The 15,325-nt window shown below is 39.5% G+C and overlaps 1 protein-coding gene across 1 annotated transcript in view; it reads left to right on the top strand.

Moving 5' to 3' along the window:
* Window positions 1-15,325, top strand: part of SYNE2 (spectrin repeat containing nuclear envelope protein 2) — a 330,936-nt gene that overhangs the window by 138,171 nt on the left and 177,440 nt on the right. The window contains exons 46-48 of the mRNA XM_064374927.1: window positions 9,032-9,187; window positions 10,643-10,908; window positions 13,042-15,142. Coding sequence (XP_064230997.1) covers window positions 9,032-9,187; window positions 10,643-10,908; window positions 13,042-15,142 — 2,523 coding nt within the window. The remainder of the gene's footprint in view (window positions 1-9,031; window positions 9,188-10,642; window positions 10,909-13,041; window positions 15,143-15,325) is intronic.

The raw sequence follows: 15,325 nt of genomic DNA on the forward strand, positions 1-15,325 counted from the left end.
GAGTTAGTGAGCTCAGGGCTGGGTGTGGGGAGCATTTTTAACAGAAATGTTATTTCCTCCTGTGGTGGGAGAGAGCATGAGGAGTTTCAGAAGCAGACTCAGGGCACGGTGGCTGCAACACAGGAGGCAGGTGGCAGAGGAGAGTGACATAGATGAGGCCTGAGAGGTAGGTGTGGCTGACTGTGCCTTATGGGTCACATTAACATTTTAGATGTTATACTAAGAAATGGGCAGCCTCTGAGATTATGTTGATCTGGCTTTTGGGTTTGCCTCTAGCGGTGATGTATGCTTATGCAAAGAGTTGTTTTCCACTGCTTTATATTGTAAAGCTTTAGAGAAAAAAGAAATACGTCATCTAGAGCTGGCATAACACTCTGCCCCACTGTTGCCAGGTTACAAGTATTAGATTTAGGTTTCTGCCTGTGACAAAGTTACCATAGCCATGGGCTATAGCCCCTGAAAGGGAAAAGGGATGGTGAAGCTGTAACTGACTTGCCTCTTGTGACTGTGCTAACATGTTTGCCAAGCTGGAGTCCATGCTCGGTCATTTAGAGCTCAGTGTTTTTAATGCTGAAGTGGAATGTTAACTTTGTGACTTGGGATGTAAAGATGAAACTGTCATGGTCTTGCCCTTAGGAAGAGTTGATGATATTCTTATCACCTTCTATTCTTTTTCAAACAGACCCAAATGAAAGTAAAGGTATGTGTTTGAAAAAAAGCAACATTTTAAAAACAAAGAGTAAACGTTGTTGGCAATATAACCCAACCATGCTTTGATAGAATGGTCATTTTCCACTTTAAATTTATTATGAACTTCGAACATTTTATTTGTGCTCAGAAGTTCAGTATGTATGCCTTAGTGCACTGTTTAAAATTGTACTTTGTCTTGAGTTTATGCTAACCATAATTTCTTTTTTAAATAGAGAAAATTCAGGAGTAGGGGAGAAGGGAAAGAATTAGATGTCCAGGGGCTTAGAATTTGTGGGGGCTCAATGAGAGGCTGCACGTTGGTAGATACTCCACAATAGACATGGGTCCTTGAAAATCTTGTACCTTTGGGGAAAAATAGACCAGGAAAATCTCAAGCCAGAGAGAGAAGACTAGGAAGCTTCATTTTCCAGTTAAAAATGGAAATAAGAGGTCTTGCATGAGAAACCTAAACCAACCCCATGCAGGTTTTGAGTCTAAATTTACACTAATTGCATTGTGGAGCAGGTCTAGCCAAGAAATTAACATGAAAATTGGTCTCTAATCTGTCTGTCTATCTACCTACCTGCCTACCTACCTACCAGTCAGGCCAAAGAGATTCCCACAAGTAAGTTAAAAAAAGAAAAGTCTGATAACAAATAATTAGTAAGAATGAATGAATGAATAAATAAATAAATAGATAACACAGAGGAACACTTTACCACAAGGAGGAGTACTCATCCCATCAAACGAGAGAATTCACTAAGAAAGTGAGATAATGCAGCAAAATGAAAGATATTTTACCATAACATGTTTAAATTGATTAGTGATTTTAAAAAAAGAAGAAACTGAAATCATAAGGAAAGAATACAGTACTTTGAGAACAAAAGGACAGATTTGAGAAAGAATCATAAGGGACTTTAACAAAACAAGTCATTAAGTGCCCATTGCTTTGACCAAATTAAGCAGCAAATTTGACATAGTCTGAAGAGACTTAGAATATATGACTGAGAAAATTATCACCAAATCCAACATCTATAAAGAGATGTACCCCCTACTGTAGAGGTGAGGTTTAAAAAAACAGAAAATAGGAAGGAGTTTTACGAGAGCCAGAGGCTGTACTGCAGTGATTGAACACATTTCTGATAAGAGCTTTAGGAGGAGAGAATAGAGAGATTGGAGGAAAGGCAAAACTTCACATTTTCCAAAATTGAGAAAAAATGAATCTTGTTTCAAGAAGTACAGAGAGCCTTGAACAGACTAAATAAAAATAAATTCTTATCCAAATGCATTGTAGTTAAACTAGTAAAACACCAGAGCCAAACTACAGAAAAATGTTACCTCTAATAAAACGAGTATGTCAATAATAAATTTCTCAACATGGAAAGTAAGAAGGCAATGCAAATAAGATCTTCAAGGAGCTGTCAACCTAGCTGAATTATCATTCTAGAATGAGGCAAAATACATTTTCAGACAAAGACCGAAAGTTTGCCTATCTCAAACTTCAAACAAAAATATGCTAGAGAAAAGCTTAAATGTGAAGAGAAAAACTCTAAATCTTTACAAGTGAATATAAAAGAATGGTTTTTGTAATCTTGGGGCATAGAAAACTTTCTTAAACAGGCCCTAAAACCAGAAGCCTAAACAGGAAAAGAGAGAGAAATTTTGACTAGATTAAAACAGTAACCTCTTGCTCAACAAAAGACGTCATACATAAAGTTTAAAGACAATCTACTGAAAGATAATGACAATGCATATAACTATTAGAAGATTTACATCCAGAATACAAAAAAAGCCAAAAGGCAGGACTTTCATGTCCAGTGAACATATGAAGAGTAGCTCAGGCCAGGCGCTCTGGCTCATGCCTGTAATCCCAGCACTTTTGGAGGTTGAGGCAGAAGTATAGCTTGAGCCCAGGAGTTCAAGACCAGCCTGAGTAGCATGGAAGACCCCATCTCTAGTTTAAAATTAGCTGGATGTGGTGGTATATGTCTATAGTCCCTTGGGAGACTGAAGCAGAAGGATCACTTGAACCCAGGAGATTGAGGCTGCAGTGAGCCATGTTCACACCATTGCACTCCAGCCTGGGTGGCAGAGAAAGACCCTGTTTTTTTTTTTTTTTTAAAAAAAAAAGGAAATATGAACTCTTTCACTATGCTGGTAGGAATATAAATAGTAATTCAGTGTGGAGAATAAATCAGTTAACTATCTATTGAGAGTCAAAGGAAGCACACTACTAGCAGTAATTTTAGCTCTGTGTAGATATCCTGAGGAGCTCCACAAATGCACAAGAGGAACTGTACAAGGGTATATATCACAGCAGTATCTATTACATGAAAAGGTGGAAACAATGTTGTTGTCCACAGTAGTCTAACGTGAAAAATTCATATTCATTCAGTGTAATGAGCTAGATTTATATGTCAACATGGGTAAACCTCCAAACATACTGCTGAGTGGAAAAACAACAAGTTATGACATGATACATCCATGATTCTATTTCAGTAAGAATTAAAACACATAAAGCAATGTTACATGAATACTAACATAAGTAGTGAAAGCATAAAAGTGTGTGTGTAGACTTTAGAACATTGGTTGGTTTTGGAGAGGAAGAGTTGGAAAGGGATAGAGGTTGGGTTTTAAATTACTTTTTTAATACAGAAAGTTATATCACTTTAAATTTGTGTGGTCAGTAATGTATGTCTGTTATTGATATGGTTTGGTTGTGTCCTCACCCAAATTTCATTCTGAATTGTAACTTCCACAATTCCCATGTGTTGTGGGAGGAACCTGGTGGGAGGTGATTGAATTGTGGGGGTAGGTTTTTGCCTGTACTGTTCTCATCATAGTAAATGAGTCTAATGAAATCAGATGGTTTTGAAAAATGGGAGTTTGTCCGCACCTCTCTTTTTGCCAGCTGCCATCCATGTAAGACGTGACTTGCTCCTCCTTGCCTTCCACAATGATTGCGGGGCCTCCCCAGCCATGTGGAACTGTAAGTCCAGTTAAACCTTTCTTTTGTAAATTGCTCAGTCTCAAGTATGTCTTTATCAGCAGCCTGAAAACTGATTCTGAAAATTGGTACCAGTAGAGTGGGGCGTTGCTGAAAAGATACCCAAAAATATGGAAGCAACTTTGGAACTGGGTAACAGGTAGAGATTGGAACAATTTTGAGGGCTTAGAAGAAAACAGGAAAATGTGGGAAAGTTTGGAACTTCCCAGAGACTTGTTGAATGGTTTTGACTAAAAGCCTGATAGCAATATGAACAATAAGTTCCAGGCTGAGGTGGTCTCAGACGGAGATGAGGAACTTGTTGGGAACTGGAGCAAAGGTGACTCTTGTATTTTAGCAAAGAGACTGGTGGCATTTTGTCCCTGACCTAGAGATTTGTGAAACTTTGAACTTGAGAGAGATGATTTAGGGTATCTGGCGGAAGGAATTTCTAAGCAGCAAAGCATTTAAGAGGTGACTTGGGTGTTGTTAAAGACATTCAGTTTTATAAGGGAAGCAGAGCATAAAAGTTAGGAAAATTTTCAGTTTGACAATGTGATAGAAAAGAAAAAAAAACATTTTCTGAGGAGGAATTCAAGCCGGCTGAAGAAATTTGCATAACGAATGAGTAGCCCAATGTTAATCCCCAAGACAATGGGGAAAATGTCTCCAGGGCATGTCAGAGGTCTTAACAGCAGCCCCTCTCATCACAGGCCCAGAGGCCTAGGGAAAAAAAAATGGTGTGTGGGCTGGGCCCAGAGTCCTTGTGCTGTGTGCAGTCTAGGGACTGGGTACTCTGCTTCTCAGCTGCTCCATCCTTGACTATAAGGAGCCAAGGTACAGCTCAGGCTGTGGCTTCAGAGTGTGTAAGCACCAAGCCTTGACAGCTTCCATGTGGTGTTGAGCCTTTGGGTGCACAGAAGTGAAGAACTGAGGTTTGGGAACCTCTGCCTAGATTTCAGAAGATGTATGAAAACACCTGGATGCCAAGGCAGAAGTTTGCTGCAGGGGCGGGGCCCCCACAGAGAACCTCTGCTAGGGAAGTATGGAAGGGAAAGGTGGTGTTGGACCCTCCACACAGAGTCCCTACTGGGGCACTGCCTGGTGGAGCAGTGAGAAGAGGGCCACCGTCCTCCAGACCTCAGAATGGTAGATCCACCGACAGCTAGCACCGCTTGCCTGGAAAATCTGCAGGCACTCAATGCCAGCCCATAAAAACAGCTGAGAGGGAGGTTGTACCCCAGAAAGCCATTGGGGCAGAGCTGCCCAAGACCATGGGAACCCACCCCTTGCATCAGTGCGACCTGGATGTGAGACCTGGAGTCAAAAGAGATCATTTTGGAGCTTTAAAATTTGACTACACTGCTGAATTTTGGACTTGCGTGGGGCCTGTAACCCCTTTGTTTTGGCTGATTTCTCCCATTTGGAATGGCTGTATTTATCCAATACCTGTTCCCTTATTGTATCTAGAAAGTAACTGGCTTGCTTTTGATTGTACAGGCTCTAGGCAGAATGGACTTGCTTTGTCTCAGATAAAGACACTTTGTACTGTGGACTTTTGGGTTAATGCTGAAGTGAGTTAAGGTTTTGGGAGACTGTTGGGAAGGCATGATTGGTTTTGAAATATGATGATATAAGATTTAGAGGGGCCAGGGGCTAAATGATATGGTGTGGCTGTGTCCCCACCCAAATCTCATCTTGAATTGTAACTCCCACAATTCCCATGTGTTGTGGGAGGAACCCAACTGAAGATGATTGAATTATGAGGGTGGGTCTTTCCTGGGCTGTTCTTGTGATAGTGAGTCTCATGAAATCTGATGGTTTTTAAAAAATGAGAGTTTTTCTACACAACCTCTCTCTTTGCCTGCTGCCATCCACGTAAGATGTGACTTGTTCCTCCTTGCCTTCCACCATAATAGTGAGGCTTCCACAGCCACATGGAACTGTAAGTCCAATTAAACCTCTTTCTTTTGTAAATTGCCCAGTCTCAGGTATGTCTTTACCAGCAGCGTGAAAATGGACTGATAGAGCTATATTTTATTCTTTTAAGTTCATATGAAATATTTTATATTTTAAAATAAAATGTTTCAAATGAGCCTGCAAAGTAAAGATAAAATGGAGCACATGGTGGTGAGCAAAGGACGCCTGTTGATAAAAGAATCCATCATTCCAGGAGCCTATGAGGACCTGAAGTGTGTTCCAACCTCCCTGCTACAAGCAAAGGAATGTTTCCTTTTACATTTGAAATATTAGTCTAAGGGATTCTGTTGGCTTTTCTGCCAAGTTAGAAACATGGCTTTTGGAGTTAGTAAACAATTGATCTTTTGGGGATAATTTCAGGTTTTCGAGAATCCTTTTTCTGACTACTAAAGGCAGTCATTAGAAATGTTGCTTTTTTGCTGTGTAACCATAGTCCTCAGGCACTGGATCATCAGATAAGAGAGACCAAGGGTTCCACAATCTTACTAGCTGGTCAGTAACAGATAAAGTGTTCTTTAGGTCCAGTATCCAGGCCTTTAGTGCAGGCTCTCTTGGGCCCCAGCCATATTTCTGGGGAGTCCTCTAAGAAATAGTAACCATCAGATAGAAAGGAGACAGCTGTCTAACTCATATGACGGTGGCTCATAGGCAGAAAGCAGTGCTGGCCAGTGAACCCTGAGGTGTGGCACCTCTCTTCTTCTCACAGTATTCTTGGATCTTTCCCCCGTGAGGTGCTGCAGCCCTCGGTGTAGATTTTCACCACAGTTTGCATGAATACATTGTTGGAACTGGAGGAAATTTGCAAAGTTATTTCAGTCATTTGCGGCCTTTTAGAAGTGACTCATGCTAAATGCCAATTAAGTACTTCACAACCAGTAATCCTGGACAGCTGAATTATCTTTCCAGTTAGAACTGGTGAAGCTCCAGAAAGGATTTGTTTTATTTAAATGAACTTTTAATTTTAGAATAGTTTTACAGCTACAGAGAAGTTGCAGCAATAATACAAAAAGTTCCTTTATGCCCCTGCACCCAGTTTCCCCTATCGTTAACATCTTATATTACTATCTAGACAGTATTTTTAAGACAATACTTTCTACTTTGTTTGGGGATGTGGTCATGTTTTATTCACAGATTTGATACCTCAAAGATTCTACGAACATGAAAGTATGTAGCACAATTAAATGATTTTTCATTTATAAAGTAACCTGAAAATAAGAACAAGTACCTTAGCAAAACAGTCGACATCTTTTAAAATTACTGCCATGGTGCTTGGTATATCTCAGGGCTCCACAAATATTTATTGAAAGAATAAGCAAGTGAATGCAGATGCATTGTCTCTCTGTGTCCTACTGAGAACCTCAAGTTCTTAAAACTTTCAGAGGCTGAGGTGGGTGGATCACGAGGTCAAGAGATTGAGACCATCCTGGTCAACATGGTGAAACCCCATCTCTACTAAAAATACAAAAAATTAGCTGGGCATGGTGGTACACGCCTGTAATCCCAGCTACTCAAGAGGCTGAGGCAGGAGAATTGCCTGAACCCAGGAGGCGGAGGTTGTGGTGAGCCGAGATCGCACCATTGCACTCCAACCTGGGCAACAAGAGCGAAACTCCGTCTCAAAAAAAAAAAAAAAAAAAAAAAACTTTCAGAAAAAGTCAAATTATCTTGTATATAACTTGTTGTGTCTTACCGAGGTTTGAATTCTTACTACGGATTGACTTAAGACATAATTTATTCTTTCTTTGTTTTTGAAATAAAAATGCTTTTGAGACAGGGTCTCACTGTCACCCAGGCTGGAATGCAGTGGCGCAATCATGGCTCACTGTAGCCTCAGCCTCCTGGGCTCAAGTGATCCTCGCACCTCAGCCTCCTGAGTAGCTGGGATTACAGGAGCATGCTACCACACTGAGCTAATTTTTGTACAGATGGGTTTTCACCATGTTGCCCATGGTGAACTCCTGAGATCAAGCATTCCACCTACCTCAGCCTCCCAAAGTGCTGGGATTACAGGCATGAGCCACTGCACCTAGCCAATTTATTCTTAATGATGCAGGATTTTTCTCAGCCCCTTAACCATGCTCATAAAAGGAGTGCCCTGTTTACCTGGCTCCTTGTAGGAGGGAGCATGTGAGCAAGTGAGCATAGGATATAGCCAGCTACTCTGTGTGCCAAGACAGGAGCAAGTTCTGTGCAGGGCCTGCAGCCAGACTAGGCATGTCGCCTTTAGGGGAACATGGCGGTACCTGACTGAGGGTGCTCGTGACCCCGAAGCCCTAGAGAGGGTGTTACAGCACTCCTTTAGTTCTGCCGTCCGCAGATGGCAGTGTGTTAGTAGTTCATTTGGCCCCTTGCCTCGTTGTGTGGGGCAGCTGCCCTCCACCAGCAAAGGCAAAGGACTGGTGTAACAGCTTTTCTGGGTACCTACATTTGGTAGGTCCTGAGTTCTTATCCAGCATCCAGGAAGAATGAGGTCACGTGGACAATTGAAAGATGGTTAAGGCAAAGAATTTTATTGAGTGATGAAAATGGCTATCAGTGGGGAGGGGAGCTGGAGAGGGGATGGGGGAAGGGCAGGTTGTTTTCCCTGAAATCAGGTTTTCTCTTCACTGAAATCAGGCCATCTCCTCCTCTACTGACTGAGTCTGGGGTCTTTATAGGCACAAGATAGGGAGTGCGTGCTGATTGGTTTGTAATTATCCAAAAAAGTTTAAAGTGACACCACTCAAAGGTGAGCATAAAAGTGTGGAAAACCAATTAGGAAAGGGTAGGTATATGTAAAATAGGGGAAGGATGGGGATCAGTCAGAGGAAAGTGCACCAAACAGGAAGACAAGTTATCAATCTGGTCCTAGGAATTAACTTGCAGTTTGGCTTTCAGGCTTTAAATTGTCTTTGGCATGGAGGCTGGGTTTCACTGGGGACCTGCCCCTATCTGCCTAGGCATTTGGCTGTCTCCTGTTGCTATAATTAATATCATGAATCCTTGGTGTTACCTCCATCTAGCCACTTATTTTAATCTACCAGTAGGTAACAATAAATGCCTGTTGTTTGCCCTGCCCACTGTATCCTGATGAACACTAAAGCATACACTTCTGTTTTAAGTATCATTTTTCTGTCTTTAAGACTATAGATTTTGCTTCAATATTCATTTGAGTTATGCTATATCCTATACTACTTTGTCAAAAAAGGTTTCATCTTGGGGTAATACCGACATAGGCGTGTTGTATGAAAAAATCATCTTTTGTAGTGCCCAAATACACTTTTAAAGTCTATAATCCAAGTAAATAGAAGAAACTGGAATGTTTTTGTCAAGAAAAATAAAAGTTATTTATTTGGAAGGTAGACTATTCAGCAATTAATCTTTTTATATTTTCAGGATTCAGCTGTGGAAACGGTTATGTCAAAACAACTTTCTCTCAATGTTCAAGAAACCATGAAAAACACTGAAGATGAGCAGAAAGTCAATGAGCTGCAAAATCAACCTTTAGAATTAGATATTATGTTAAGAAATGAACAATTAGAAGAAATAAAGGTATGGAAACCTGAAAAACACTGACCGGATGATTGCATCATTTATCCATTGCAATACAATATATTTTAATTGCCAAATCTTGCTTGTACAGAGTGAAAAGTCTTATTTAACCTTTGCCTGATGATCAATTTGGTAACTGTATAATTATGTATGAAGTAAGTTATATAAATCTTTCCATTTAGAAAGTAGAAGAGTTTAATGAACATTAGTCTTCTTTCTATTTCACAAAGTTCCTAAAAACTTAGTGACAAAATTTGGAGATACTGACTTGCCATCATTCCTATTGTTACTCACATATATTCTTCTGATTCTGACAAGTGTATTTCTCCTAACAATCAGTGTTATGAGCATCCTCCTCCTTTGTTTTTACATCTGTGTTTACATAGTTAGGTTTGTGTATTTATATGCTTCCAGCTATATAAAGTAGTCAAAAAATACAACATATGGCTATGTTCTAAAAAGCGAAATTGTGGCCAGCCATGGTGGCCCATGTCTGCTATACCAGCACTTTGGGAGGCTGAGGTGGAAGGATTGCCTGAGTCCAGCAGTTGGAGACCAGCCTGGGCAACATTGCGAAACCCCATTTCCACCAAAAAAAATACAAAAATTACTTAGGTGAGATGGCATGTGCCTGTAGTTTCAGCTACTCAGGAGGCTGAGATAGGAGAATCACTTGAACCCAGGAGTTCAAGGTTGCAGTGAGCTGTAATTATGCCACTGCACTCCAGCCTAGATGACAGAGTGAGATCCTGTCTCTAAAAAAAAAAAAACCAAAAGGAAACTATAAACTGTCCATACAATTTTAGCCAAGTTTCCACAACAGTAAACATGCATCTAAAATAGGAAAGATGGGTGACGTATGTAAATAATAAAAATAAGATGAATCTTCCTTTCGATATTGCAGAACCCTTTAAGAGAGTAGAGTGATCTTATTGACATTAAATGCTGGACCAGTGGTGAATTTTATACTAAATTTTAATGTGATTTTTGGGAAGAAAAACCTTTTAAATGTTAGGGATATGGTGGCTCATGCCTGTCATCCTAGTCCTTTGGGAGGCTAAGGTAGGAAGATTGCTCGAGGCCAGGAGTTCAAGACCAGCCTGGGCAACATAGCAAGACTCTCAGCTCTACAAAAATAAAAATAAAAAAGTTATCTGGGTGTGGTGGTGTGCACCTGTAGTCCTAGCTACTTAAGATGCTGAGGTAGGAGACCTGAGCCCAAGAATTTGAGGTTACAGTGAGCTATGATTGCAACCTGCACACTATCCTGGGTGACAAAATAATAGTAATAATAATTTTTAAAAGTTACGACTGTAGTTACCCTATGTGCAAATGAAATATGTAAAACCTCTCTTGACAAAAGAGTGTTATCTCAAAGAAAGAGGAAAGAAGATGAATGAAATAATGCACAAGTAAGTGAGTGTTTATTGACTGATTTGCGTGACTTATTTTTAGGAATTATATACCCAGTTGGAAGCAAAGAAAGCAGCCCTTGAGCCACTAGAACAAACGGAATGTCTCAACAAAACAGAAACTGGGGCCTTGGGTCTCCACGATGCAGGATATTCAGCACAGCACTTGGACAATTTGCTTCAGGCACTTATTACTTTGAAGAAAAACAAAGAAAGCCAATATTGTCTCCTCAGAGATTTTCAGGAACACCTTGCTGCAGTTGAATCCTCAATGAAAGCCTTGTTGACAGATAAGGAAAGCCTAAAAGTGTAAGTGTAAGAATTTACGACTTGGATTCTTTTTATTCAAGCACAATCATCTACCACTTTGGACAGGCCCAGAGTTTTAAGAGTTTACATTGTGAAAGGGTATTATGACTTTAAAACTACAGTATTGAAATTTATTTCATATGGATGCTGTCTTTTTTTGGACTGCTGTAACAAAATACTGCAGAATAAGTGGCTTATAAAAAACAGAAAATTATTTCTTACTGTTCTGGAGGGCGGGAAGTACAAGATCAAGGCAACAGAAGTTTCAGTACCTAACGAGGGCCTGCTCTCTAGTTCACAGGTGGCACATCTTAGCTGTGGCCTCACATGTAGCAAGAGCAATGCAGCTCTCTGGAGTCGCTTTTCTAAGGGCTCTACTCTTATTCATAGGGGCTTCACCCTCATGACTTAATCACTCCCCGAAGGTCCTAATTCTTAGTGCCATTACATTGGTGATTAGGTTTCAAAATATGAATTTTAAGGGACATACATTCAGACCTTAGTAGAAGCCATTTAAGGAAACCATTGGTTTCATGCAAAAAAATAATTTTTATTACTGCATATGTTTTACATAGTAATTTATGAAACAATTCACACTGTAAATATCTACAAAATAGATTTACATTCTATGGAATTCAGTATTATTTTTGTCAAGAATTTCTTCTAGGCCGGGCACAGTGGCTCACGCCTGTGATCCTAGCACTTTGGGAGGCCAAGGTGGGTGGATCACCTGAGGTCAGGAGTTCAAGACCAGCCTGGCCATCATGGTGAAACCCCATCTTTAAAAAAAAAAAACAAAAAAAAAACCCTTATTCTTAGGCCAGGCACGGTGGCTCATGCCTATAATCCCAGCACTCTGGGAGGCCGAGGCAGGTGGATAACCTGAGGTCAGGAGTTCGAGACCAGTCTGGCCAACATAGTAAAATCCCTGTCTCTACTAAAAATACAAAAATTAACTGGGCGTGGTGGCATGCACCTGTAATCCCAGATACTTGGGAGGCTGAGGCAGGAGAAACACTTGAACCCAGCAGGTGAATATTGCAGTGGGCTGAGCTTGTGCCAGTGCACTCCAGGCTGGGCAACAGAATGAGTCTCCATCTCAGAAAAAAAAAAAAAAAGAATTTCTTCTAAACTGTGGGCAGGGGAGAGAAACATATATAATTGTTTAGTGTCAGCATAATTAGTTAAATAGTTTGGTATATATTCAATATATACGTATTGCAATGTTTTCTTTTAAAATTTATGCACTCCTTTTGGCTTTGAAAATGATGGTAAATGGTATTAGATGTAGTCTTAGTATCTAAATATTTTCTCATTATTAAAAATGTTTATTTTAGGCCAGACATGGTTGCTCACACCTGTAATCCCATCACTTTGGGAGGATGAGGCAGGTGGATCACTTGGGGCCAGGAGTTTGAGACCAGCTTGGCCAACATGGTGAAACCCTGTCTCTACTAAAAATACAGAAAAAATTAGCCAGGCATCATGGCACACACCTGTAATTCTAGCTATTCAGAAGGCTAACGCAGGAGAATCACTTGAACCTGGGAGGCGGAGGTTGCAGTGAGCTGAGATCACCCCACTGCATTCTAGCCTAGGTGACAGAGCGAAACTGTCTTAAAAAAAAAAAAAAGTTTATGTTATACTTAGATCTAAATGGGGTTTGCTTTCTGTAATATCCCTTAAGGAAACAATTTAGTTTAGCTTGATGATTGCAGCTTTTTAGTCAGTATCTTTCCCTTTGTTGGAAAGATGACAAAGTGGTTGGATATTATGGTAATATCTCTCAGTCCTAGACTAACCTTTATACAAATACTTTACAGTTTACAAAATATTTTTATGTACATTCTTCCCTTCACTCTTCATTTTTTCCTGTGGTAATTCATTTTTATGATACTCCTTTTCTTTTCTTTTCTCACTCAAAGTAATTTATAAGTGAGTTTTCAATATTAATTAAAAGCCACAGTAAACAAGATTCTGATTTTTATTTTAAGGATAGATATTTTTTTATAGACAGCCTAATTTTTTCTTTGAATTTAGAGCAGAATTAGTTTCTTCTAATGATATTTATCCACGTTTTGATGTAGAATAAGCATTAAATATTAACAAGTTCTATTTGTATTCTTTTTCTAGAGGACCACTGGACAGTGTAACATACCTGGACAAAATTAAAAAATTCATAGCATCCATAGAAAAAGAAAAAGATTCTTTAGGTAACTTGAAAATCAAATGGGAGAATTTATCAAACCATGTGACTGACATGGATAAGAAATTGTTGGAAAGCCAGATTAAGCAACTTGAACATGGTTGGGAACAGGTGGAACAACAGATTCAAAAGAAGTATTCTCAGCAGGTAGTGGAATATGGCGAGTTTACATCTCTCATGAACAAGATACGGGACACTGAGATTTCTCTACAACAACAGCAGCAACATCTGCAGTTAAGGCTGAAGTCTCCAGAAGAACAGGCAGGGAACCAACGCATGATTGCCTTGACCACTGACCTCCAGGCTGCCAAGCATGGATTTTCTATTTTAAAGGGACAAGCTGAATTTCAGATGAAGAGGATTTGGGGAGAAAAAGAAAAGAAGATTTTGGAGGATGGAATAAATAACTTGAAGAAACAATGGGAAACATTGGAGCCGTTAAACTTAGAAGCAGAAAATCAGATTAAGAAGTGTGACATAAGGAACAAGATGAAAGAGACCATCTTATGGGCCAAGAATTTGTTGGGTGAACTTATTCCCTCCATTTCCCTTCTGCCAGATGACATTCTTTCACAGATCAGAAAATGCAAAGTGACACATGATGGCATTCTAGATAGGCAGCAGGCTGTGGAATCGTTGGCTGAAGAGGTCAAAGATAAGGTTCCTAGCCTTACAACCTGTGAGGGCAGTGATTTAAATAGTACCCTAGAGGACTTACGGAATCAATACCAAATTCTGGTCTTAAAATCAACTCAAAGATCACAGCAGTTAGAATTTAAGTTGGAAGAAAGAAGCAATTTTTTTGCAATAATAAGGAAGTTTCAACTTATGGCTCAAGAAAGTGAAACACTGGTAACTCCCAAGGTGGAGACAACTGCCACAGAAGCTGAACTAAAACATCACCATGTTACTCTGAAGGAATCTCAGAAGGAATTGCAAGAAATTGACAATGTAATCTCAACATATCTTCAGGAACTAACAAACATCTATGAGGAACTAAATGTGTTTGAAAGATTATTTCTGGATGATCAATTGAAAAATCTTAAGAATAGGACCAACAGAACACAAAGATTCATTCAGAATAAATGTAATGAAGTAGAACACAAGATAAATTTTTGCAGAGAATTCCATGAAAAAACATTAGTGCTTCAGGAGGAGGTTGACAGTATACAACGCAATGAACTTCTACTTAATCAAGAGGTAAATACAGGTGTTAAAGAGGAGATCTGTAATCTTAAAGACAGACTCACTGATATTAGGTGTAGCATCTTACAGGTACTGAAACTTAAAAAAGTGTTTGACTTTATTGGACTAAACTGGGATTTTTCACAACTTGACCAATTACAAACCCAAGTATTTGAAAAAGAAAAGGAACTTGAAGAAAAAATTAAGCAGTTGGACACATTTGAGGAAGAACATGGCAAATATCAGGCATTGCTAAGTGAAATGAGAGCTATTGATTTGCAAATTAAGAAAATGACTGAAGTAGTACTAAACGCTCTTGATAGCTCTCCAGAAAGCAGACTGCTCAATGCACAAATTTTAAGTCAGAGAATCGAGAAAGCCAAGTGTTTATGTGAAGAGATAATAAAGAAATTAAATGATAATAAGACCTTTGATGACTCATTCAAAGAGAAAGAAATACTACAAATAAAGCTGAATGCAGAAGAAAATGATAAGTTATACAGAGTTCTCCAAAACATGGTATTAGATCTCCCACCAAAAGAAATGGCTGAAAAGAATTTTCAGGACAAACTGGAAACTTCCTTTCATGTTTTAAATCAGATAAAATCTCAGTTACAGCAGCCTTTACTTATAAATTTGGAAATTAAACATATTCAAAATGAAAAGGACAATTGTAAAGGATTTCAGGAGCAAGTTTGGGCAGAAGTGTGTAGTATTAGAGCTGTGACTGCTATTGAGAAGCAAAGAGAAGAAAACTCTTCAGAAGCGAGTGATGTGGAGACAAAACTACATGACTTTGAAGATCTTCAGATGCAGCTTACCACAAGTGTTGATTTGCGCATAGTAAGTTTTAAAAATTGGGTAGTTAGTGACTGGGTGCTGGGGCTCACACCTATAAGCCCAGCATTTTGGGAGGCCAAGGCGGGTGGATCACTTGAGGCCAGGAAGTAGACACCAGCCTGGCCAATGTGGCAAAACCTTAGCTCTACTAAAAATACAAAAAAAATTAGCTGGTTGTATTGGTGC

Source organism: Aotus nancymaae, unplaced genomic scaffold, assembly GCF_030222135.1.
Source record: "Aotus nancymaae isolate 86718 unplaced genomic scaffold, 86718_ANA_hifiasm-v0.15.2.pri h1tg000011l, whole genome shotgun sequence".
NCBI classification, from domain to species: domain Eukaryota; kingdom Metazoa; phylum Chordata; class Mammalia; order Primates; family Aotidae; genus Aotus; species Aotus nancymaae.